The 26764-nt window shown below is 39.7% G+C and overlaps 1 protein-coding gene and 1 pseudogene across 3 annotated transcripts in view; one reads left to right on the forward strand and one right to left on the reverse strand.

The window, feature by feature from the left end:
* Positions 1-26764, forward strand: part of TEC (tec protein tyrosine kinase) — a 107410-nt gene that overhangs the window by 30443 nt on the left and 50203 nt on the right. For all 3 annotated transcript variants that reach the window (XM_090266910.1, XM_090266908.1, XM_090266909.1), the window contains exon 2: positions 1530-1715. In XM_090266910.1, the coding sequence (XP_090123036.1) occupies positions 1578-1715 (138 nt within the window). In that variant the 5' untranslated portion in view covers positions 1530-1577. The remainder of the gene's footprint in view (positions 1-1529; positions 1716-26764) is intronic.
* On the reverse strand, positions 19106-20750 carry LOC150020158 (elongation factor 1-alpha 1 pseudogene; annotated as a pseudogene).

Here is a 26764-nt window from a genome sequence, read left to right on the forward strand (position 1 = left end):
AGGCCTCATTAAGGAGGTCAGTTTTGAGCCAGTAGAGTTTTCATAGGGAGCAAGAGAACTTTCTAGACCAGGGATTGAATGCCAAGTATTTTGACTGGGTGTGGAATACTTGGGGAATAGTAAAGATTCGATGTTAAGTTGCAACCAGATTCTAGAGAATCTCCAGTGTCAAACTAAGAAGGTTTGACTTTATCCTGCAGATGGTAGGGAGTCTTTGAGGAGGCGCTGAGGATTTCTGATTAATGAAATGACATGATGAAAGTGGTGTCTTTGAAGAGAGATCCAGTGGGAATGAGGGGTATGTAGTACGAATACACAAGGCAAGAGCCTGAGGAAAGGAAGACCAGTTGGAAAGCTACTTTATGGTCCAGATTGTAATGCTCTGAGCTAGGAAAAGAGCAGTTGTATTAAAAAATAATGGTAAATATTTGTATAATGTTTTCAAAATAACTAAGTTCTTTCCCACATCTCATTAAACCTCACAGTTGCTTTGTGGTATTTACTTTCCTATTTATAAAGAAGGAAAGTTAAACTGCTGTAAAGTAACCATGTAGAATTTGGAAGGGCCTGATTGGATGACAGCAGCTCAGCGTTAGGGAGCAGCAAGGATGCTTCCAAGGTATCAGGTTGGGTGTGAAGATGGTGGAAGTCCTCAGTGGCTAACTCAGTGTCAAGTCTCTGGCTATGGTCTCAGGTATCTCCTTATCTTCTTCACGTGACTTCCGTTGCCTTTATGGTTTGAAATGCAATGACTTCTTACAAAGGTGTGGGGAAGGAAGGGAAGAAATGGCTGTCATCGATTCAACTTATTTCAAATAAGAATCTTCAGATGTTTCCTGAGTGTCTTTGCTTGAATATTACAAGGCTTAGTCTAGGTGTGGACAGTCTGGAGATGGAGCTCCAAATTTGGGCTGAGTAGATTAGCTATAACTGGGTTTCCTTTTCTCTTGTGGTTGAGAACTGTAGAGTATGGTTGTGTAGACACCAGAGAACATCCTCGTGTCTCTCGTGATTAAGACCTTTGATCAAGATCACATCCTTGTCTGAGCTGGAGATTGAATCACATCCACCACTGTAGTGACTTACTTTGTTCACATGTTTACCGTGTCTATGAGCTCGTCCATTTTGTGTACCAAGGTACTGAGGTGATTTAAATACCAGCTTCAATCAGCCCTGCACATGATGAAATATACTTTTCCATCTGAGATATTTGCTTCCTTGGAATCAAACAGCAGAAGAGTGTGCCAGCAGGCTAAGGGATACTGGGGAGATACAAAGGAGTGAATCATCATCACAGCAAACCTTGATTAGATGTTCCTATAAAATGCTAAGGTATAAGTGAACAGAATGAGACTGGGGATGGAGAGGAGGTTGAGCTTTTGTGCCCTGGGCATTCTCAATCCAGGTGCATCGAGTAACATTCGTTGGCTCCAGCTGTGGTGACGATAAACCCTACTTTGGTAATTTGAAATGACAACAAGCTTGGAAAATGTCACATTTTATTTCAACTGTTTATTTTCTCACTTTAGAATACTGGGACCTTCAATGGCAGGAGGAGGAGTGATCAGAAGACCGAGATGAATTTTAACACTATTCTAGAAGAGATTCTTATTAAAAGGTCACAGCAGAAAAAGAAGACATCGCCCTTAAACTACAAAGAGAGACTTTTTGTGCTAACGAAGTCCATGTTAACCTACTATGAGGGTCGAGCAGAGGTAGGAGACAATTAAAATTTAGTTTGCTGCTTTTTGTGTTGATGCTCCTTTATAATACTGGTCCCCACCCCCAATCCTATGGAATAAGCTTTGGGTTAAGGAAATTAGTAATGAAGTTAAGGTGACAATATGTTATCATTTTGATTTGAAAGATAAAGTTTAGCATATGGATTGAAATTATTCACAAGTCCATTAATTATGAGTTTAGTATATACATTTTTATCAGCCTACTAAACTATTCTGTTAGTGAAAACAAATTTGATCCTTATGGACTTCATTAAGTATATTGTGTACATGGCTCTTTCCCATAAATTACTGCATTATTATCAAAGCCTCCCTTAGCACATGAAAACCATGTCTGTATCAATCATAAAGTGAGACAGACATCTATCCTCCCCTGGTTCTCTGGGCCCAGGCTCCTTCAGTATGATGTCAGTAAGGTTTTATTGAAACTCATCCTGTTCAGTAGTTTATTGTGCTTTTGGAAGTATGCTGAGAAATTCTGTTCTGGATGATGAGAAATTCAGTTAAGCCATATGTTGGAAAACCTGTGTTTCAGCTTCTGCTCTGGGCCATTCTTTGGTATGCCCTCCTTGTTCATATTACTCTCAGTTAACTCGCGCTTCTGCATATTCTAATGAACTGGTAATTGATCTTCCTGGCAACTTATGTTGTTTGAACTTACTCATAATAACACAGAACAGAAGGTTTCATAAGTGATCTTGCTTTCTGGCAGGGAGCTAAATGACACGTGAGTCAGGTCATCTGACATTCTAGTGGAGGCTCTGTGTGTTGTTGAGATGGGATTAATCAGGAAAAATGCCTATTTAATAATGGTGAGAAAACAAGAAGTGGAGCGATTTCTCTATGTTGAGATGTTGAATAAAATGTTTTCAAGTGCTAAGTAAATCTGCACCTATCGTTAGCTAAGAAATCAGGACCTTTTTATAGTTGGATTTTGGTACTACTAATTTGGTTGGTGTGTGGTTTCTAATACTGCTCCAGTATGGAAACTGGCAAATATTTTCTAAGTCAAGGAATAAAGAGACCAGTTGTGTCACGAATCCTGAAGGCCACCTCCAGGTTCGGTGATTTGCTAGAACTCAAGGGACTCAGCATATAATTGTATTCACAGCTGCACTTTATTACAGTGAAAGGAGACAAAGGAAAATCAGCAAAAGGAAAAGGTAAATGGGGCAAGTTTGGAGGAAACTAGGCACAAGCTTGCAAGAGTCCTTTCTCAGGGGAGTCACAGAGGGTATACATAATTCCTCCAGCATCAAATTGTGACAGTTGTGTAATGTTGTCTACCAGGAAACCTCATTAGAGACTAGTGCCCAGGGTTTTCACTGGAGGCTGATCATGTAGGCACCTTCTTCCCAGCATGTACCAAAATCCAAAACTCTTCAAGGGAAGCAGGTGTTCAACATACACCATGTTGTTTGTACAGACAGTTTAGGCTCAATGAACTGTTCTTATTGGTGCTAGGAATGGCACGACCCTCCCCACGTTCAAGCCACAGGCCACCCTTGTAAGCAGGTCTTTCCCAAGATAGTAGTTTCAGAGACCTGCTAATTTAACTCTTTTTGCAAATCAGTAGTAATAATGATACAAATTTTTGAGCACCAAATGTGTGCCAGTCACTGTGCTAAATACTTTACATGCATTATTTTTTCCCCCTGAAACCAATACTAAATTGTCTTATTAGTACCCCCATTTCAAAAATGAGTGACAAGAGACTTAAAAAGGTTATACACCTAATGAATTACATGGTGGATTTCTTCAAAGCCTCGCTTTGAAACCACCTGATACTCCAGGGGAAATTAGGATAAAAAGTCTATTAAATATTTCTAAGCAGAGGTAGAGTTTTATTTTAAAACAAGGATATTTTTATTCCTTTCAGTTATGAATTTTTTGAATTTCCTTTGTGATAGAAGAAAATTAACGCTACTCTCTACTTGAACACCCTAAAACAGTGTTCTTCAGTCTATTTATTTAATTTAGAAATTATTTTAATATACTTTATCTATCTCTTTACACTCTTAACTCCTCCTTTGTCATTACTGTTTCAACCCCAGCACACTTCTGATCTATTACCAAGTCCCATTGATTCTTCTCTTTGTTACAACGTCATCACAGCTTTCAGCCCCATTTTTGTAGGTAGGTTACTGCTCTACCTGATTTCACTCTTGAGTCTGTAGTTTTAAGAGAGATACTGAAACCTGTACCTTTGTATCTTTTCTGGGATCAAGTTAAAACTCCTTCCCTTGGAATACAAAGTACATGATGCAATCTCCTTATCTGGTGCCTTTCCTAATATTGTTCAATCTACTTGGAGTGATACCCTCCTTTGCCTTCCTGCAAGGGTATCTATCTCTCCATCCACTATCTCTTTCAGCCATCAAAAATGTATTGAGTGTCTGGCAAACACTAATCTTTTCAGACTTAGCTCAGTCCCTACTTTCTCTGAAGCCTTTCCTTTATCTTTCCCACCAAAATTAGAATCCCGAGCCCACGTCAGCACTCTGTGCCCTGTACATACTTTTATCATGGCATCTTGGTTGTCTGACTTTATTTACGTATCTTTAAGCTTTTCAAGGGCTGAGTTCATAGCTTATCCATCTTTTCATTTCTGAGGGCCCAGTGCAGAGTTGGGGACTCAGCTGGCTGGCTGGCTGGCTGGAATGAGAGATGGGGAGACCACAACCTTAGAAACAGGTAGCACAGGTTTATCCTAAACATACATCTTGAACGGTGACAAACAGAAAGGTTGTCATACTGCAAATGAGTGGAAGAGTCAGAATTTGAACCTTGCTATTCCTTCTCCAAGTTCAGTGCTTTCCCCATAATGCCACAGGTGTCTACCTTATTATTTTATTCCAGTTGTACCAAAATCAAACATTCCTTGTAACGAGATGCTTGAAATTTTAATCTTTTACCCCGGTTAGCTGACAGTATGGTTGAGGGAATCAGTTACAAGAATGATGTGGCACGAGTCTCTCAAACGTCCTGGGCAAACTCTCATGTTTCTCTGGAGACTTCTGGGTCATAGAAGGTTGTTTTCTTGACCAGCTCTGGGAGCCTGGAGACTTAGTGATTAAGGATAAGAGCCTGTCAAGGTTTGGTGATGATCTGAGGTTTCTCTCTTAGCTGTGTCTTTAGACTAGGGGACCTCCCAGTGGGAAGCTTAGGTTTACAGGACGCTTCTAATCCCTACCTGAAGATTTGTATCTTTCAGCACTCCCTATGATTCTAGAGAGTGGTTTGAGGTGGAAAAAGTTTCTTTTATTTATTCCAGGACAGTTGGAAGCATTTGCATCAGATTTTATACATTACCAGACAGTTCACTAGCTTGTAAAAAGTGATACAGCTCTAAATATTCAGCAGATACAGTGCAGCTGTTATTGTACAAGGGAATTTTTTTTTTTTTGGCTCTGAAAATTCTCAACTATATTATTTCATAAAAACTCATATTCTTATAGGCAGTTGAGTTTTCTTGTTTCTGAAAAAAGGTAGTATTGACTTCCTTTCTTGTGTCTCAATTTCCTTTCTTATGCCTCTTCTTCTGATTAATATCTGTCTTCTTAATCTACTGTCCTGGATATGAACTTCCTCATTATTAATCACTTGAAAGGGCTAAGATGCAGGTCTGAAGTCCTAGGGTCTGATTTAGTCTCTTAATTTGCTAAATAATCCATTTTTCATTTAATAACATTTTCTGTTTTTCCCCTTTCTGGGAAGCAGAAATACCATTCCTTCCATCCACACCCCTAAAAAGATTTTTTTATAACTGTATTTTTCTGTAGTCTCAAACTTTAAAAAAAGTTGCAAGAATAGTACAAAGAACTCTCAAGTAACCTTGACTCAGATTTGCAAGTTGCCTATTGCTTTGTTCCATTTGCTCTATCATTCTCTTTGTATCTGTCTCTTTTTCTTTATATGTATGTTATTATCTGAACAATTGGAGAGTAGGTTGTAGACATTGCCCCTTTTATCACTAAATAGGTCACTATGTATTATCTAAGATCAGGACCATTTTTCTTCTATAACCACAGGATAATGATCAAAATTAAGACTTTGAACACTGATTCAATATAACTATTGAATCTATAGTCTGTAGTCAAATTCCATTCATCTTCCTGCTGATATCTTCATAGCTATTTCTCAGCCCCAACCCCTTGCCAAATCCAAGGTCTCATCCCTGATCATGCATTGCATTTAGTTTGTCAAGGTGTAAAGTTTTGAAGTGTCAGTGGTGAGAGGAAGAGAGATGTAAGGAAGAAATGCTGTCTTTTGTTACATATTATAAAATGCCAACTATGTCATGAATATTCAGTGAGTAAGAGCCCACAAACATGAAATCAGATTTAAAAATTATTATAGTCTGTTTTCCTGCTCTTGTTCTGTTGCTCATCATTAGGATGACCATAATTTCCCACCAAAGAAATTATTTTAGCCTGGTCCACTGCAATGAGTAAAAATCATTTATTCCTGTTTTCCAATCTCTAGTCTTACCTTTGTTTTAACTTCTTATTCTTCTTTGTTAAACAGTTGCTGGGCATGTCAAATATTATAAGAACAGTAGAGTATCAGTAATTTCTAGTAAATGAAGAGGGATCTAAATCCAAGGCTTGGTCCTCATGCTCTTCTTAAAACTAGAAATAATAAAAAGAGTCTAGATTTTGAAAAATGCTGTAGGATCTGGCTGTGATAGTTGTGGTTTATTCATTGATTATTTTGTATTATGATGGGGAGCAAGGCTGTAAGAAAAATTGGTGTTTTTGTTTAAGAATGTTATTACCTAGTTTATTTTATTTTTAAGACTTAGCTCTTAGCAATTGTTAGTGATATCAAAAAGTCAAATTTCCATCAAAGTTTTACTTAGCAGTTTTTCACGGAATGTATTCAAAAGATTGTGCTGTAGGCACTGAAAGCAATTATGAAAAGAACAATTCCCAGAATGTTTGGGAAATGGCGTTATAGTTGAAATAAAAATAAGGCTTCACACTACCTCTCCTTTCCCACCTGACTATCTCGAAAGAAATTTGCCTTAATTGGAAGTGTTTGTAACTTGTTGCAATTTTTTTTTTAAAAAAAGAACTATATTTGACATAATGATTTTTGTAAGCTGTGTTTTATTTCTCTCTTTGCATCATGAACTACTGGGCTGGGGATTCTTAGAAATCTTTGAAGCTACTTCTGTAATTATTTTCTATTAAGTGTTTGTTGACAAAGGTAGGTAGGATAGCTTTTTCTTTAGGGACAGTCAAAAAAGAGACCAAATTATATGAGTGGAGGAGGCTTTAGTAGCAAAAGTATAGGCATATAGATTTGGAGGGGTTGGAGGTTGAGGAGGGGTTGGGGAAAACCTCCACTTAGTGAAGGGCTGGCATATGAGCAATGCTTTGCAGGGAAAGCCCTTTCCATACAGAGGGACCAGCACGTGCAAAGGCTCGGAGGTGAAAGGGAGCTTGGTGTGTATGTGGAACTGTTCTGTTCTAGACCTACATAGATTTATGTAACTGATAATTACCCATACAAGGGGACACTTGATTTTTTTAGTAATAAAAAAAGAATAATAATTTTGGAGCTTGAAGGAACTTTAAAGAATGACCCCCAGATGTTTTCCCTTCTGGAAAATGAAGATAAGGAGATATTTGCTCCAAGGCACCCAGTAAACTGGTTGGTTGCTAAGCTGGGACCAAAACTCAGTTCCTAATGTTTCTATATCAGCCTTTGATTGCACTCCCTTAGTCTAGAAAGGGTGTGTTGGGTTACCCAAGAAGGCAAGGGCACTTATACAGCTTAAATAACATGGTTGTTCACAAAATGGACACCATCTAGTTACTGTTCAGACCCCTTTGCTTAAAAACACTTGTTACTTTCCTGCTTTTGAAAGTTTGCTCTTGCTGTGACTAACAGTTCTCCTTCTCTCCTCTATTTACCCATGTCCCATCTCAAGTCTTCTTAAGTGGGAGACCTTTCCCATCTCTTTGGTTGTAAATGCCTTTTGCCTTTTGTGAATTACTGTTAAATTTATACATGTTATTATTATTGCCTTTTTTCTCACCAACTACATAATGATCACAAGAGCTAAGGTTGCTGCCTCATAATTTAAACATATCACATTATACCTTTCACTTATTAAGCTCTCTAAAACTTTTTGTTGGTGATGATTAGTTAGTATTCGAGGAAGCAAAATGAGACCTTGTAATAGTGATTTCCCATGAAATTTTGTTCTATTAAACTTATTTTATTTATTTTGAGGAGGTGCATTACTTAAACTTGGAAATACAACTATGTTTTTATTTGTATTTATTAGTGTTAATCTCTCCCCCAAACTAAAATGTGGATGTTATTATGAACAATTAAAGGTATGAACTGTCAGAAGAAGTTACATAGCAATTTGAGAAAGTGAAACTCCATTTCGAGTTCTTTCTAAAACTGTTTAAGATACTCTCTTAGCCACTGGTTGATGCTGGTCAGGTACATGTAGAGACTTATCTGCAGAAAGGAGCTCAGAAGCACCTGTGTTATTCAGCAATTAATTATATGACTTTTAGGAGAATTCCTGTTATTAGCCTTTGTGAATATATGTGCTTCTGAGATAAATATTTAAGTTTGATGATAACTACTGCAGAGAATTAAAAACATTGTTACTGTCTTTTTTTACCAAAGCTTTTCATTTACCTTTTTAAATTTTTAATCTTAAGAAAACTGTATATAATAGTTGCATGATTCCATATTGGTAAATACTTGAAATGTAAAATTGCACAAAATATATGCAATATAAGTTGTTTGTTAAATAAAATTATGTAAGAGACTTAATTGAAATCTCTAATGATTTTTAATAGATTGTGAGAAAGGAATTTTCTCCCCATTATCGTACTTGTATGAGAAAACCTTTTTCCATTCTATCTTTATTCTAAGTAATCACATAGGTGTAGCTGTTCCCTTGATTTTATTTGCCACTGCAAAAAGTAACATGGATAGGTTTAAGTCCTTGCTAGTGACATTGTAACACGTGCATTTTGCTCCTTTTACAAGAATACATATATTATATATGTATCTATACCTATATGTATATCTTTATCTTTATCTCTGCGTATATTCCCTGACAGAAGAGAGTCTATATATACTTTTATCTGTCATGTAAGACTAAGCTCTTTTGCTTTAGCTTACTTATCATTTGTACCACAAAGATTTAGTGAGTATGCACAGTATGCTAGGATGCAGGAATTGAAAGATGAGTGATTCTGGCTTTGTTAAGTGTACTATCTGACTGAGCAATAGTTCTACTTTGGTGGGTTCATAATGGCAGACTCTCTTATGATGCATCTGCTCTATTGTGAGGGGACCTCTTGAGACCCTTTTATGTGCTCATAATAGTAGACTCTCTTAATACTGCATCTTCTGTATTGTGAGGGGGCCTAGAGTTCTTCTCCCGTGCGCCACTGTTGCCTGTGCTCGTGCATGCATTTCTGGATTACTTTGGACCCTTTGGTTTCTAGGTGTAACCGGAGTGGTTACATCTACAGGATTTCAAGGTTTCCCTCTGTTCTTAAATTTTCCATAGCGTGGAGTTCACAAAAGTATTGTGTACAGGGGTTTTGCGTACATACCTGACATGCAGTGTTCTCTCAGCATCTCTATAAAGTAGATAATACATTTGTCCACCATGTATTTTACAAGTGAAGAAACTGATGGAAAACCAGAGGTCAGTCTCAAGTAACAGACATGCCATTTGAGTACATGAAACAAAACCTTTTATCTTTCTGGCTAGTGTTCTGTTAAACCACATTGTGCTACTTCCCACAAAGGGGACTTCCTTAAACAGTAACTTCACTGACCACTTTGATACATGTTTCCTTCCTCCTCCCCTTCTTTGGCTTTATAAAAGCATCCTTAACAGTTTTTGAGTTTTGCTTGTTATTTCCTCATGGTACCGTTGTGAGGTGGAGGCGGGGGGGAGCCCTGTGCATTTCAGTAAGTTACAGTTGTGGAGACAAAAGACTCACAGAAGGAAAATTTTCTGTGAATGCTCAGACGAAAGAAGTTGAAAAGGGTTATACTTTGTTTGAAATTCTTAAGAACTTCAAAGTGGGTTTGAATAAGTAATATGAACAAAAATTCATATCATAAATACTTTAAATAATTTGTTACAGAGAAAACTTACAAGTAACTCAAAGAAGACTTTCTTACATTCATAGTCTATCCCAAGAGGAGAGAAGAATGTCACAGTTGAAAAAGACCCCTGTAAATCTACCTCAATATATTAGTAAGTTAGTTTAACACTGTTTTAAATAGTAAACTAAGCTGATTTTTAGCTTAACTCAGCCTTGACTAGGATTGATTATAGTACAATATCAAAATAAATGGCAGAGATTTGAATTTTCTTGGAGAAATATGAGCAGTTTGATGTTAAAGATCAAATATGTAAGTTGGAATGAAAAAACAAACAAACAAACCGGGGTCATTTCTTTATTTTCAGAAGTCACGCTTAATCACTTTCTAAGGATAAGTATTATGACTAAAACACCACCAACATCCACTGGCCGAGATAATGTTTAGCTAGAAGTAGCTTATCAGCTTTCTGTTCCTTCTTCCTTACAGGGAACTTCAATTGTGGTCTAAGGTCTTTCTCTAAGTTGATAGAATTTTTGTGAATTAGAGAGTAGACTTATGTATTCTGGAGCCTCATTACCTGGGTTCAAATCCTAAATTTGTTGATTACTAGCTGTGACCTTGGACAACTTACTTAATCCCTCTGTGCCTCATTTTCCTCATCTTTAAACTGGGGTAAATAATAGTATTTCCCTCATAATCTTTTGTGAGAATTGAGTGGACATGAAGTGGTCAGGACCCTCCCTGACACATAGTAAGTACCATTGTAAGTGTCAGTGGCTGATACTCCAGGTAGGTTGCATTGCCTCCCACTTCTATCTGTTTTGCATAATGCGTTTCAGAGTTTCTGTTCTTGTGTCTGGCTTTTCTCAGATTTAGAAATTATAGCAATAAGCCTAACTGTTTTATTCTCCTGGGAGGCCACTAATCACAGGCGACGCGCTCTTTAAGTTGGCCACTGTTGCTCGTTGAGTTGTATGGTGGTACTGGCTGGAAACGCCTACCTTGGGGTGGGGCAGCTTAGCATTCTCAGCATCTTGCAGCCTGTACTGGTGGAACTCTTGTTAAGGACCATCTGATATGGACGTTTTTCTCTGGATGTTTATACGTGGGGTACATGACAGGGTTGCGGTTGTGATACATGTGGTGTTACTCCAGTTTTACATTTTTATAACACCAAAGGTGGCGCTACCTTGAATCACATTAAATAAATGTAAGGATTAGAGCCTTTCAATTCCACAGCCCTTTCTCAGGCCCCTGAAAGGGTCCTAGCAATTTTGTTTCATAATTTTGCAGTTAAAAAAAGAGAGCCTTCTCTCCAAAGTATTGGCATCAGGTCATTCAAAACCTGGATCTATCTCTGCAGAGCGCATATAAGAATTAATTTATTCTAATATCTGATAATATCCACAAGTTTTGCCAATGAAAGATCCCCAAGAATCTCCACTGTAAAACAGCTAAAAAACAATCACATTTATCATTGGTTTATGTTCTTCAAAATCTTCCTTTCAAGAGCCAAGTGGTAACTTCAGGCATGATGGCGACAAGTTAACGCGGTAATTGCCTCCTCTCACAACCACATACAATTACAACTAAACTACAGAACATCCGTCATTCAGAACCACCTGAAATCTGGCAGAATGGAAGTCCTACACCTAGGAAATTAAAGAAGTCACATTAGACTGGTGGGAGGGGCAGGGACGCAGAATAGGCTGGTCCCACACCCACATGTGGTGGCTAAAAATTGGGAAGGATATCTCAGCAGCAGAGATACCCCCTGTGGAGCAAGGGGTCCCATCCCTTTACCAGGCCCCCCACCTGAGGGTTCCAGTCCCAGGAAGAGAAGTCCCCATAACTTCTGGGCAGCTTTAGCCACATTGAAGCACCACCACCCAACTACCCCACAAGCAAAACACTCAAGGAGCAGCCTCAATGGCCACCATGATCCCACAGAGCAAGTCCTGTTCCGTGGGGTAGGCTCATACATAGCTGATTCTCCACAGTGGTTGGAGGTCAGTGTTTGGTGGTTGCAGTCTTTGCAACTGATTGGGCCAAGGGTAAATCCCTCCCATTGATGTGCCAACAGAAATCAAGGCTCAGCTAGGAGGGTGTACACAGCCCACATGGGGGTTTCACACCCTGAGTGCGCAGCTTGGGTTATCGGGAGGCTGTGCCACTGGACCCTACAAAAGACCTGCTACATTAGGCCACTCTACCAAGCCTGGGAGATGCAGAAGCTCTACCTAATACATAGAAACAAACACAGGGAGGCTGCCAAAATGAGGAGACAAAGAAACATGTCCCAGATGAAAGAACAGAACAAAACTCCAGAAAAAGATCTAAACAAAATGGAGGCAAGCAATCTACTAGATGTAGAGTTCTAAACACTGGTTACAAGGATACCTAATGAACTTAGAGAGAACCTCAACAGCATAAAAAAGGATGAGTCGAGGTGAAGGAAACATTAGCTGAAATGAATAGTTTACAGGGAATCAACAGAGTAGATGAAGCTGAGAATCAAATCAGCAATTTGGAATATAAGGAAGTCTGTTTAGAAAACAATCAGAACGACAAAAAAGTAAGGATAGTGTAAGGAACCTCTGGGACAACTTCAGATGTGCAGACATTTGCTTCACTTCACACCAGTCATCATGGCTGTCATCAATAAATCAATAGACAACAAGTGCTGGCGAGGATGTGGAGAAAAGGGAGCCCTCATGCACTGTTGGTGGGAAGGCAGGCTGGTGCGGCCACTGTGAAAAACATTATGAAGTTTCCTCAAAAATTAAAAATGGATCTGCCTTTTGACCTAGTGATCCCAATTCTGGGAATGTATCAGGAAAAACCCAAAACACTAATTTGAAAGAATATATGCACCTCTATGTTCATTGCAGTGTCTTTACAATAGCCATATCTGGAAACAGCCCAAGTGTCCATCAGTAGATGAGTGGATAAAAAAGCTGTGGTACATTTACACATGGAATACCATGTGGCCATAAAAAAGAAGGAAAATTTACCTTTGTGACAGCATGGATAGACCAGGAGATTATTGTGCTATGTGAAATAAGGCAGGCAGAGAAAGACAAATGATCTCACTTATATGTGGACTCTAATGAACAAAATAAACTGACGAAATAGAAACAGAGGCATGGGACAGACTGACAGCTGTCAGAGGGGAGGGGGCTTGGGGGACTGGGTGAAAAAAAAAAGATGAAGGGATTAACCAGAAGATACATATATGGCACAGGCACAGACAACAGTGTGGTGGTAGCCAGAGGGAAGGGGGTTTAAAGGTGGGCAAAGGGGGGAAAATAGGGCTGAAAAGAGGCTTTGCTTGGGGCAATGGGTGCATGATGCCATGTGCACAAGGTATTTTGCTGAGTTGTTCACTTAAAACTATGGTTTTGTGAACTAGTTTCACCCCAATAAATTCGATTTAAAAAAAAAAAAACATTAAAAAAATAGAACTACTGTATGATCCAGCAATTCCATTTTTGGTATTTATTTGAAGAAAATGGTATCACTAACTTGAAAAGATATAATGCAACCTCATTGCGTATATGAGGAGGAGCCCCCAAAAACCTGGAATTATCTTCTGGAGGGTAGACCCCTTGTAGTACAGGCTTCTCCTGGTAGGTGACTGTTCTAGGAACCCATCTGTGTCAGTGTACCAGCTGGCATTGTTGTGAGAAGCTGTGTTCAGCTTCAGTGAAAAAATTTTGAAGACTTTCAGTGCATTTGCCCACTTCATGAGGGGTGACCTATGAGCACACCTGCCCACACTGCGCTGAGTGTCCAGCGGTTTTTGATCAAAAGTGGCATGATCCCTGTGCCCTACCCTCCCTATTCACCCAGTCTCACCCTAAGCAATGTTTTCTTTGTTTCTCCTGGATGAAAAAATCCTCAAAGGGAAACATCATGCCAATGTGGAAAAGGTGAAACAAAAAATGGCAGAAGCACTAAAAGGCATCAAAATTGATGAGTTCAAAAACTGTTCTAAGCAGTGGAAAAAATGTCTCGATAGCTGTATTGCATTAAATGGAGAGTGCTTTGAAGGTGACTGAAGTTTAAACATGTAAGAATAAATACACAAATTTTTATAAATAAATTCTGTTTTTGGGTCCCCCCTCATATTTCTATTTATTGCAACATTGTTTATAATAGCCAAGATATGGAAACAACCTAAGTATCTACCAATGGATGAATGGATAAAGAAGATGTGATACATATAATGTAATATTACTCAGCCATAAAAAAGAATGATATCTTCCTATTTGTGACAACATAGATAGGTCTCGAAGACATTATACTAAGTGAAATAAGTCAGCTGGAGAAAGAAATACCATATGATCTTTCTTACGTGTATTATCTTAAAAAAAGAAAAGAAGCTTACAGATACAGAAAACAGATTGGTTGCCAGAGGTGGGGGTTGAAGGTGGAAGAAATGGGTGAACGGAAATCAAACAATTAAAAAAATTAAAAATAAAGTGATCAGTGGCAAAAAAGAAATCAACTCAGAATTCATAGTTTTCCTAATTTTACAATAAACTTATAAGTTTATTAAAAAATGTCTTTTGAAAGTAAAGGTAAGTTATTTTCTGTACATTCTCAGATAATCTATTGGTTCCTAAGTTGCAATAAATTTTCTCAGCACTAAGATTCAAAAAGATTACACACAAAAACTTAAATGACACTTTCACACTAGCACACCACTAGAAATATTTTGTTGTGTTTTTATTTAGAAAGAGGTTTAATTAGTTTCTATTCCATGATTTTAAATTACTAACTCTATATAAAACATCCTGCACTTCTGCTTCTAGCAAGTGCCTTACCTATTTCACACAGTTGTAAAAATCTAATTAGAAAATAGTGGTAAAGACATTTTGCATCTTTAAAATAGTTAGTCATCACTAATGCTGATTTGATTGCCATTATGTATAAATTATCTGAAAAGTCAGAAAATGCTTGATCATATAAATCCAGATGGCACAAAATTACATAACTAACACCCAAAAAACTGCATATAGCCTGGGTCACTCCTCAAGTCAAACGAAAAGGAGCTGGAAACTAAATGTTCAAAGAGACAAGCTGCCAGTTGAAAGGAATAGACATGAGTCCTAAATACTGGTACAAGGAAGGCCAAGAAAGGAAAGCAGTGGGTATTTAAAAAAAAAATTTAAAAAGAAACCTTATATTCACTAAGCAGTCAATCCTCACTCTGCCATCCTCTCAGCCCCTGGCAACACTGATCTGCTTCCTGTCTCTATGGATTTGCCTATTATGGATATTTCACATAAATAGAATCTACAATATGTCACTTTTTGTGGACTGGTTTCTTTCACTTAGTGCAATCTTTTCAAGGTTCATTCATGTTGTAACATTTATCAGTACCTCATTCATTTTTATAACTAACTAATATTCCGGTATGTGTATATACCACATTTTGTTTCTTAATTCATCTGTTGGTGTATAGTTGGGTTGTTTCCACCATTTGGCTTATTGTGAATAGAATTGCTTTGAATATTCATGTACAAGTTTTTGTGTGGGCATGTATTTTCATTTCTCTTGCTGGGTCATGTTTAACATTTTGAGAAACTTCTAGATTGTTTCCCAAAGGGGCTGTGACATTTACATTTCTACCAGGAGTGTATGAGGGTTCCAACTGCTCCACATTTTCCTTACAACACGTTTTATTATCTCCTGTTTATTCTAGCCATCCTAGTTTGTGTGAAGTGGCATCTCCTTGTGTTTTTGATTTGAGTTTTCTTAATGCCTAATAGCATTGAGGATCTTTTCATCTAGTCTTATTTCTTTTTTAGAAAAAATGCATGTATGCTTGCTGTCTTTGGTTAGGTGGTAAAACCTGTCTGGGAGAAACTTCATCCTTATTTGACTTTTAAAAAAATTGTCACGCAAGGGCATACTCACTGATCTGGGGTGGGGGGAGAGAAACCAAGAGGGAGGGAAGAGAGAGAGAGAGAGAGAGAGAGAGAGAGAGAGAGAGAGAGAGAGAGAGAGAGAGAGAGAGAGAGAGAGAGAACAAAGAAACATCGATGTGAGAGAGAAACATTGGTCAATTGCCTCTTGTATGAGCCCTGACTGGGGATTGAACCCACAGTCTAGGTATATGCCCTGACTGGGAATTGAACCTCCAGCCTTTTGGTGTATAGGACAACACTCCAACCAACTGACCCACACCAGCCAGGGCCATTTTAATTTGATTTCCTAAATGAAGGGGACAGTGTGGTGGTAGCAAATATTTAGTAACTGGAAGTTGAGGGAGAAACCCTGAATTTTAGCATTTGCCAATTTCTGTGATGGAAGTACTCCCACCATGACCAATTTCCAGCCACCACCATGATATTAAAAGTGGCTCTAGGAAATGGTGCACACAATAGACTCTCATGAGCTGGCATGAACTGACTCCAGTGGAAGGGAGGAATGGTGAAGTGAGCCTCTTTAGGGCTGCTTGGTATTGGGCACACTGGACACTGCCCACCCTTAGGGGTACCATCCACATGTTAGTCTAAAGAGAAAAGGATATAATATTTATTGAGTGTCTACCACGTATTTAATCCTCACCACACTCATCTTTTGAGGCAAGCTTTACTATTTAATTTTCAGAGAAATCCAAGGCTTACGGAACTTAATTAACTCTGATTCGCAGCTATGTAAGTGTCAAAATTGAGATTTAAATAAGGTCTTTCTTACTCCAAAGCTCATCCCAGTTTACCAAGTGTTTTGGAAGGTTGGGGGGGTTGCCCACCCCAGTTTGATTAATTGCTAGGGGGACTCACAGGTCTTAGCATATTGCAATACTCATGACTGTTGTTTATTACAGTAGAACAAGACAAAGTAACATCAGCAAAGGGAAAAGGCATGTGGCATAAAGTCTAGAGGAAACCAGGCACAAGCTTGCAAGAGTCCTTTCTCAGTGGAGCCACGTAGGACATGCTTAAAATGTCCAGCAATGGGTTGTGATGCTATATGTGAACTACTGCCTACCAGGAGGCCCAGTAGCGACTCCTTGCCCGAGGTTTTTTATTGGAGACTGGTAGGTTATTTAGGTACCCACTGCATAGCATGTACCCAAATTTCAGACTCCAGAAGGAAAAGCAGATGTTCAGCATAAACCTTACTGTTTGCACAAACAATTCAGGCAAATTGAGCTGCTCTTATCAGTGCTGGGAATAGTGGGAACCTTCCTAAAGTCCAAGCTCCCAGATGCCAGCCAAGGACCAACTGTAGAAAGGCAATAAGGCCTTTCTAAGAATAGCAGCAGCAGGCCTGCTGTCTTAACTCTTTTCTGCACACTAGCCAAGTGCAAAAATAGGGAAGAAAATGGGAAAACGGCAGAGACCACGTCTACTTATCATACACCACCCTTCCCCTCCCAGCGCCTGCATGGAACCTGATACATGGCGGCTTTCTAATACTGGCTTGCTGAGTTGTGCCGTCTTCACTGACCCTCAGCCCATGTGTGTGTGTGCTCTCTGTAAGCCTCCGTGCTTGAAAAGTGCTTGTAAACTCTCTGGGTCAACCCAGAACCTCCAAATCATGATCCCTAATGACTATTTAGCTCAGACATCTCAGTGTGGCTTCATTAGCTGGATTCTGAATTCTCAGTGACTTTTCTCTCTTGAAAGGCCTTCATTTGAAACACTGAGGTCTATTTGTGTCTTCAGCGGAAATACTGGTTCTTTTGTTCCAATGCCCCAGACGCGCTGCTTCAGACTCACTTTTACATGAGTGAACTTTGACTAAAAATGGAAATTTCCTCCACCAGACCTTTTCTGTGTCTGGGTCACATGTTGGGGTCACACCTCCCTTTGGGCAGAACTGACTGGATTGTCTGCCCCGCATCCAGTTGTCGCAAGCACATTCGAAGGGGTGCTGCCTTAGGGGAACAGTTCTGGGAAAGAGCAGACCCGGCAGCCAGGAGCGGACTAAAACCTGGGTTCTTTTTATTCTCATTTACCAGACAGACCAGTTAAAGAAAAGAAAGTCAATGGACCATGTCTTTGACTGGTTCTCAAGTGAAGTAGAAGTTATTTTCCTGCCTATGTCTTTGCTTAATTATAATATTTTTCCACTTATTAATGCAATGGCAAGAAATGTTCATTTTTTTAGAATTAGCAAAAGTAGATTTTCTTACCAAAACAAGCAGCATTGGTTCTTTTTTTTTTTTTTGCATCACGAAATCTTTTAATAACTCTTTGCATCCCTCATCTATGCTTCAGCTAGTACTGCCAAGCTATTTTACCTATTTTAAAACTAAGACAAAACTTCAAATTGTAACAAATTTGAAAATTAACAGGATACACTCCACTTACACAACCCTAACCCATATAGTACACACAAGGTGTGACTTTACCCTTTCAGCTGTAATAATTTTGATTCATGGAATGCCTAGTAAATTCTATTAACTTGTGATCACCTATTTCCCCCTTGTAACCAATCACTGCACATAAATTACCAAATTACATCATCAGTTTGCTTGTGTCCACTGTCAAATCTTAGCAACTTTATTTCCTATAGTTATTTAAATTTCAAACATTTTCAAAACTAGATCCTTCTCATTTGGGCCAATTTGCCATTAGACCTCTTTTAAACTCCAGGCTTACTCTCCAGATGTAGCAATGTTTCTTCACCCAACTTTTGACTTTTTAAGATAAAAATTCCTATTTTTAAGCATTTAAGTGACAAAACACACTCAACTTCCAGCATCATTTATTTTTCCTAGAACCTGGATGCAATTTACTGTAGCAAGACAGTACTCAATACTATTTAAGCCTCATTTTAGGTTCTTTTAAACTATCTCAGCATTTGTAAACGTGAATTCACATTTCAGTAAAGATGGAAACTAAAATCAGACATAAATGTACTCAATATTTATGTTAACTACAATTCTTTTATATGTAACACATGGACTTTAATATAGCAGAATTTGGCCTTTATAAACTAGCTTACACGTAAACAGTTACTTTATTTGTCCTAATCTATTTAGTGTTGCACCAGAGGACCGCCCCCCCAGCTCTATGTAAATAGATTTCTCCTGTAAGGACAAGTGAAAAAGTCCCCACCCAGAAAAAAAAAAATGCTAACAGAATTACCCTATTCTAAATTATCAGCAGATATAACACCAGAAACATATGAGCTACTCTTAAGTCTTTTAACCTAAGTAATATAAAAGTTACAGTGTTGACCAAAAGAACATAGGTTTCTCATTAAACTTTGTTGTAGTGGGTCTCAAAAATTCTGTGACAGATTTTGGTCAAGTTGTTTCCATTAAGAAGTACTGATTTTAAAAACTAATAACTTAACTGCCACACACACACAAAAAACCAAATGGTCCACAAAATTCTCCTTTCCTTCTGAAGGTTTTACGGTGCATTGTAATCATTAACCAGTCCTTTACTATTAAACTTAAATGGCCAATTGAGACAAAGAGTTCTGAGACCGTTCTTCCACCACCGATTAAGACTGGGGTGGCAGGTGTTGGGGATAATATTCATTTAGCCTTCTGACCTTTCTGGGCAGACTTAGTGACTTTGCCAGCTCCAGCTGCCTTCTTGTCCACTGCTTTGATGACACCCACAGCAACTGTCTGTCTCATGTCACGAACAGCAAAGCGGCCCAGAGGAGGATAGTCAGAGAAGCTCTCAACACACATGGGCTTGCCAGGAACCATATCAACAATGGCAGCATCACCAGATTTCAAAAACTTTGGGCCATCTTCCAGCTTTTTCCCAGAACGATGATCAATCTTCTCCTTCAGCTCAGCAAACCTGCAAGCAATATGGGCTGTGTGACAATCCAGAACAGGAGCATATCCAGCACTGATTTGGCCTGGATGGTTCAGGATAATCTCCTGAGCTGTGAAGCCAGCTGCTTCCATTGGTGGGTCATTTTTGCTGTCACCAGCCACATTGCCACGACGAACATCTTTGACAGACACATTCTTGACATTGAAGCCCACATTGTCCCCAGGAAGAGCTTCACTCAAAGCTTCATGGTGCATTTCAACAGACTTTACTTCAGTTGTAATGTTGACTGGAGCAAAGGTGACCACCATGCCCGGTTTGAGAACAGTACCAATACCACCAATTTTATAGACATCCTGGAGGGGCAGACGCAGAGGCTTGTCAGTTGGATGAGTTGGTGGCAGGATGCAATCCAGAGCTTCAAGCAGTGTGGTTCCACTGGCGTTGCCGTCTTTCCGCGTAACTTTCCATCCCTTGAACCAAGGCATGTTAGCACTTGGCTCCAGCACGTTGTCGCCATTCCAACCAGAAATTGGCACGAATGCTACTGTGTCAGGGTTGTAGCCAATTTTCTTAATGTAGGTGCTGACTTCTTTAACAATTTCCTCATATCTCTTCTGGCTGTAGGGTGGTTTGTTAACACCAACAATTAGCTGTTTCACACCCAGTGAGTAAGCCAGAAGGGCATGCTCACGGGTCTGCCCATTCTTGGAGATGCCTGCTGCAAACTCACCAACACCAGTAGCAACAGTCAGGACTGCACAGTCAGCCTGAGATGTGCCTGTCATCATGTTTTTGATAAAGTCTCTGTGTCCTGGGGCATCGATGATGGTCACATAATACTTGCTGGTCTCAAATTTCCACAGGGAGATATCAATGGTGATACCACGCTCACGTTCAGCTTTAAGTTTATCCAAGACCCAGGCATACTTGAAGGAGCCCTTGCCCATCTCAGCGGCTTCCTTCTCAAATTTTTCAATGGTTCTTTTGTCGATCCCACCACATTTGTAGATCAGATGGCCAGTAGTGGTAGACTTGCCGGTATCTACATGTCCAATGACCACAATGTTGATGTGAGTCTTTTCCTTTCCCATTTTGGCTTTGATTTAGTAGTGGTGGTTCTCGCGACACCTGTGTTCTGGCGGCAAACCCGTTGCGAAAAAAGCAGCAGCATTGGTTCTGACATCAGATGACCAGTGTTCAAATCCCGGGCTCTGTCACTCACTAGCTTATATGACAGCTGACAAGTGAACCTAACCACTTGTGCCTTAGTGTCTTCATCTGTGAAACGGGATAATCACAGTCCCTACGTCATGTAGTTGTTGTAGGGATCAGCTGAGATAATGCATCTAAAACACACTAAAATGAATTTAAAGCAAAATCTGCCATATAGGGAGCCTTGAAGAAAGGTTGGTAATACTGCTGTTATTGTTAACCCTCAGTATCTAAAGCTCCATTCTTTCTTCTTGAGGGCTCACTCCACTTGAGTAAATTAAATTCCTTACTCTCTACCCCATACTCCTTTACCACTTTATTTAAGTAACAATGGGAAATTTAATATAATTGTTTGAAAGGAGCTTCAGTGCTGGTGAATGAAGCCTGTCGACCTTAAAACAAGCCACTCTGTGCCGGAGGCGGCCGCCCAGGGCTCTGCCTGTGACTGGCTCTGACTTTGGGCGCCTAGGCACAGCTCAGAGGGGATGACTTCTCCTTCTTCTCCCCTGGAATATAGGCCCCTCCGAAGTCTATCCAGTCTCGGAGCCTCCTCCCCCCACACCAGCCTCTCAGTCCATTCTGCTTCCCCAGTTCCTTTCTCCTCTTTCCTTCTCCTCCTGGCTTGTCTGTGTCTCTTAGATCCCTCTTCCTTGATCTGACAAGGCCAGCTAGAAGTGATCTCCCTGCCTCTTTGATGGCCCCTGGCCCTCTGTGTTCATGCAGCGAATAACTGCCTCCTGCCTCCTTGGGCGACCTCCATGGTGTTCCTGCTTCCCCTCCGGCTGCTCCTTCTGGTCTCCTGCAGGAGTTGGTGTTCCCTGAGCTTCTGTTCTAGGGCCTCTTTCCTCACTCTGCACTCGCCTTAGGAGACACATCTGTTCCAGTGGCTTTGGATTAGCATCTAGATACTGGTGATGACTTCTCCAGTCTGTGTTTCCCAGCCTGATACCTATTCTGAAGCCTAAGAGTTTATACAGGCAACTCAGATTCAAAATGTCTGGAAAGAGACTCAAGATGTCTCCCACCGTTTCGAGCTCAGTAATGGTACCAGGAACCTGGGAGTTGGTCTAAGCTCACCCCGCTCCCTCACCCTCTCTCATGTCTGGACTTTCAGCAGGTTTTGCTGATTCTACTTTCTAAATAGATCTCACTGCTGCCACTCTTCCCCATCTCGGCCACCACCACGATCCAAGCCACCATTGCTGACTTGAGTGAATAGCCTCTGTGTCATTTGGGATTGAGTTGGGCTCTATATCATATTAAACCACTAAATAATAGTGGCTTCAGCAAAATAGATTTTTTCCCCCCTCTTACAGTGTGGAAAAATACATCTTGGGGGCAGGTTCTCCTGAAATGGCATGGTGGCTCCAACCTAGGGATCTTGGACCCTGTCTTTTCTGTCCGTCATCCTAGCTGATAATTTTTATTTTGGCCTAAGATGGCTGCTGAATTTCCAGTCACTTTGTTTGAATTGTAGGCTGGATGAAGGGAAAAAGACAGAAAAACAAGAAGGGACTTCTTCCACCTGAGTCAGCGCCCTTTAAAAGCCTTCCCTTATGTTCTACGCGTGGCTTCTGCCTGTGTCTCATTGACCACGGTCATGCCTAGCTGCAAAGGAGCTAAGAAATAGTAATTTATTCTGAGTACCCATGTGCCCAACTAAGTCAGGGTTCTGATACTGACGAGAAGCTGATACGTGGGTAGACAACTCGAGATCTTTGCCACGTCATAACAGGCTCCTCTTTTCTCTCTTGTCCTCTTCAGTCTGTTGCACACAGTGGCTCTGGTGATCTTTTAAAAACACAAATATAATCATGTCCCTTCCCTGCTGAAAATATTTCAGGAACTTCTCATTATCCTCAGTTTAAATTTCAAAGTCCTCATGGCCTATGGTTCAGTAGCCTGCTCACCTGCGACACCAATCTGCAATTCCTTCTCTTCCTCACTTCCAACCTTCCTGCTACCAGTCTTTCTGTTCTTTGAAGGCAACTGGCTTCTTTCCACCTTAGCACATGTGCTTTAGCCATGTTCTCTGTTAAAATCCAGGTCGTCCTCCCTCGACTGGCTAACTTCTCCTTCATGTTTCAGCTTAAATATCACTTCTTCAGTCCAACCTCTCTGATCCTCCGGGTGAAATTTGTTTTCCCTGTATAATGTTGTCTGATGCTTTCACTTCGTACCTCCTATCTCTGTTTCATAAACTATTAACACCACATTTCTTTTTTCAGTCTCTTTCTCCCTCTCTCTGTCTAAACTATAAGCTTCACAGTACTGGCTGTGACCTTGGGCATTTGCTAAAACTCTCTGAGTCTCAGTTTCTTTATCTGTTGTAAATGGAGAAACTACCTACCCTGCTAGGCCATTTGTATGCAGAGAGAATATTACAAACTCTGTTTGATTAAAAAAAAACACTTTAAGAAGGAAGATATTCCTGCTTTAAACACAGAGGCAGTGGGAAACATATTCTTTTTTGTCATTTCCTGGTCATCCTAAATGCACACCCTTTTGTGCAGTGAATATCAAAATTACCTTTGGGGTTTAGAAACACAAGGGCCTTGGGGCCTTTTGTAGGCTTTTTGTTTGTTTTAAATTTAACAAGTGCTTCTATAGTGTTTATCACATCTCATGCATGGTCTTATATATTTTGCAAGTATTAATATTAATCTTCTTAACTTATAAGGTATATGGAATTTGCATTCCCATTTTACAGATGAGGAAGCTAAAAGACAGAGAGGTTGAGTGCCTCCTTAAAGGTTATCAAGCCAGTACTTAGCAGAGCCTGGAACCCCGCCTAGGCTGTCTGATTCTTGAGCCTGGAACCATTCATTACACTGCACTGCCTCTGGCTAGTTTTGTGATACTTTTTGGCTGGCTAAATTATATATATACATGGAATCAGACTTACATTAATCTTTACATTCACCAGTACATGAAGCCCTCAGGAAAGCCTAACAAACTGGGGAAAGTGTGCCTTTTTAATATTATCATTATGCTCAAGAGGAAAAGAAACTTTTAATCAAAGGTGCTCTCTGCTCTGTGTGTTATGGCTGTGAGTTACCAGTGATCAACTGTTTCTAATGTAAAAAGGAAGTGCTAGTATAGTCACTTGCTGATTCAGTCAGTATTGGTTTCATACTGTATGACAACTAAAATAATAACCCCAAAGGGTAAAAATAGTGTAGTCACATGAAGCCTTAACTGTCCTTTTTCAAAACAGAATGATAAGACCCATGAAGTAAAGGTTAATTTTTTTTGTTGGTGTTGAAAAAGAGTGGATGTTGGTAGATACTGACCATTTCTATTATGGTCTCCTATAATTTTAGGGACCTGATAATTGTCATGGTCCAAGGAAGAATCTCATTTGTGCCTTTTTATTTTATAAGACCCAGTGAAATTTGACATCAATTATAAGAAGATCATTCCTGATATCTAGAAGGCAGGTGTGAGGATCTTTTCTTAAACAAAACTAGTTGTTTTTGCTTATATTTTCCCTAAGGACTAATACTATTTGAAAAATAACATTAATAGTTAAATTTATCAAGCCCTTACCATTTGTCATCCTTATTCTGAGAGCTTAACATGAATAAACTCTTTTAATTCCTACAACAAAGTTATGAAGTTGTGATGCTAGTATTTATCTCATTGTACAGCTAAAGAAACTGAAGCACAAGTTAAGTAACTTGTCCAAGGAGACACAGTGAGTAAGTAGCAGAGCCAGGATTCAAACTCAGGCATTCTTTCTCCGGAGTCTTTGAACTTAAGCCATAAACTCTTGTTAGAGTCCTGCTGTTCTTAGTCTAATGAGATGAGATATGTAAAACAAAGAGATTTGTCCTTTTATTTTTGTTTTTTAAAACCTACCCAGTTTTTTTTCCTTCTAAAAATAATAATACTAAGTAACAGAGCCAGGCTCAACTTTCTATTTTAACACCCTGGGCCCTTAATGCCAAAATATAATAATTTAAGGGCATGGTTCCTCACTGCCCTGAGATGAAGTGCAACCCCTTAGCATTGCGTACAGAGCTCTTCATAATCTGGTCCCATCCTGCCCTCCCAATGTCTTCTCCTGCCTCTTCCACCTCTGTCCCTCAGCACATCTGAACACACTGTCACACTGCAATCCCCAAACCCGCTATAGTCTTTCGGAACTATACGCCTTTACTTGTGATGTTCTCTTTTCACCTTTCTTTGCTGGACAAACCTTTATTCATGAGTCAAGGTTCAGCTGAAAGAGGTACCTTCTTGGGGCAGCCTTCTCTGACTCTTCTTCTGGAAGAATTAACTGCTTCTTTCTTTGTGTCTCACTGCACATTGTTCAGTAATGAACTTCTCACACCGCCCTAGGAGTGATCATCTCTTCCCAATGGGCTGGAAGTTCCTGAGAACAAGAGCAGGTGCCACACAAATGTTGACGGAAAGAGCTGAAGGGGTTAGGAGCCGTAGGGAAGTTACTAGAAAGGTGTGAGGGTATCTGAGTTGGTTCCTGACTTTGTTTAATATCCTGTCTGCACAGTAGAAGGCTTTTTCATTTGGGACATAAACTATTCAGGGTGACCTGCTTCCTTTCATAATGAGGAACAAAAAGTTTATAAATTGTGAAGTTCATGATGATGATATCTGTGCAACATGCAACAGTGAAACATCAATTTGGCAATCAAAATAGGATATGATTTAAAATAATTGCTACTATTCTAGGTTAACTGTATGATGTTTTAATTTGGCTATTTCAACATTTTCCTGGAATGTCTATAGCAATTACTGATTGACAGCTGACTGTGCTGGGTGCTGGGGTGGGGGAGGTGACAGCACCATGTGGGTGCCACGCCTGTCCCCGCTGTGGACATCAGGCGTCCAACATGAGTCTCACTAGTAAGAGCTGCATTTATGATATATAGCATAGGTGACTTCTATTTCAGACTGTGAGCGATATCTGAGTAGGACTAAAAAGTGCTAAAGGTACATAGCGGATTAAATTACGCCATCTGAAATCACCACCATTTGATCATTTTTGAGTTACAGAAATGGCAATTTCTTATGGTTTGACCTGAGGTTACCATAGTGAACAGAAGACAAAGGTCATGTCTCTTTTTGAATCCACTTAAAAGCTTGTGCTTGGTAATATGGAGGTTTCAGATATACTCAGTGCAGTTACTACAGGAACTCCTACAAGTTCCTCGAAAGCCTTCCAGGATCGGTTGTTGTCAAGGTGGTGCGATGCAGTACCTCTGCACCACCAGAAGGGAGGTAAAGGGGTAAAGAAAAAGAAAATTAAACAGATAAATCCCCCACTGCAGGTGCTGGTGCGCTCACAGTGAGTGGCTTGGCTCTTGGGCTGTGGAGATCTTGTATTTGGCATTGAGGGACATCTCTTGGAACGTCCATATATTTTGTAACTAGGGTTAATTTTTACTAGAGTATTTGGGAGTTAAGTGCATTAGCAATAGCATACTAAGAGGGGATGAATAGTTTAATTATGGACTCCAGCTGGGATAGCCAATAAACAGTCTAGCTCCGCAACCTGGAGTTCTGTATCTTCATTTGTCTTTGGTCAATTGGTTTAACCTCAGTGCCCCCTTTACCCAGTTGTAAAATGCAAATGCTAAATAACTTGTGAATTAAGCAGAGTCAGTAATCCTGTAATTAATTATGGAGAATGATGGGTGCAAGGTGTTGTGTAAACATCAGGGATTCTTGTTTCTTCTTCTGAATCCAGGCTACACATTTCCACAGGATGGCTGAAGCTTTACTAGTAGCAATTATGTGCCCATCCCAACTTTTTAGCAGTTTATAATGGTAAATACCTTTCTGTAGTCTCTTAAAATGTTTCTGTAAGACCTAAATGCAGCTTTGATCAGGATTTTTAAAAATGTGATGGAAGAAATACTTTTTGACTTTTTAATGGAAAGTTTGAAACACACTCAAGAATAGTACAGTGAACTCTTGTAC

The sequence above is a fragment of the Furipterus horrens genome, unplaced genomic scaffold (genome assembly GCF_987537825.1).
Source record: "Furipterus horrens unplaced genomic scaffold, mFurHor1.1.pri manual_scaffold_2, whole genome shotgun sequence".
Lineage (NCBI taxonomy): Eukaryota > Metazoa > Chordata > Mammalia > Chiroptera > Furipteridae > Furipterus > Furipterus horrens.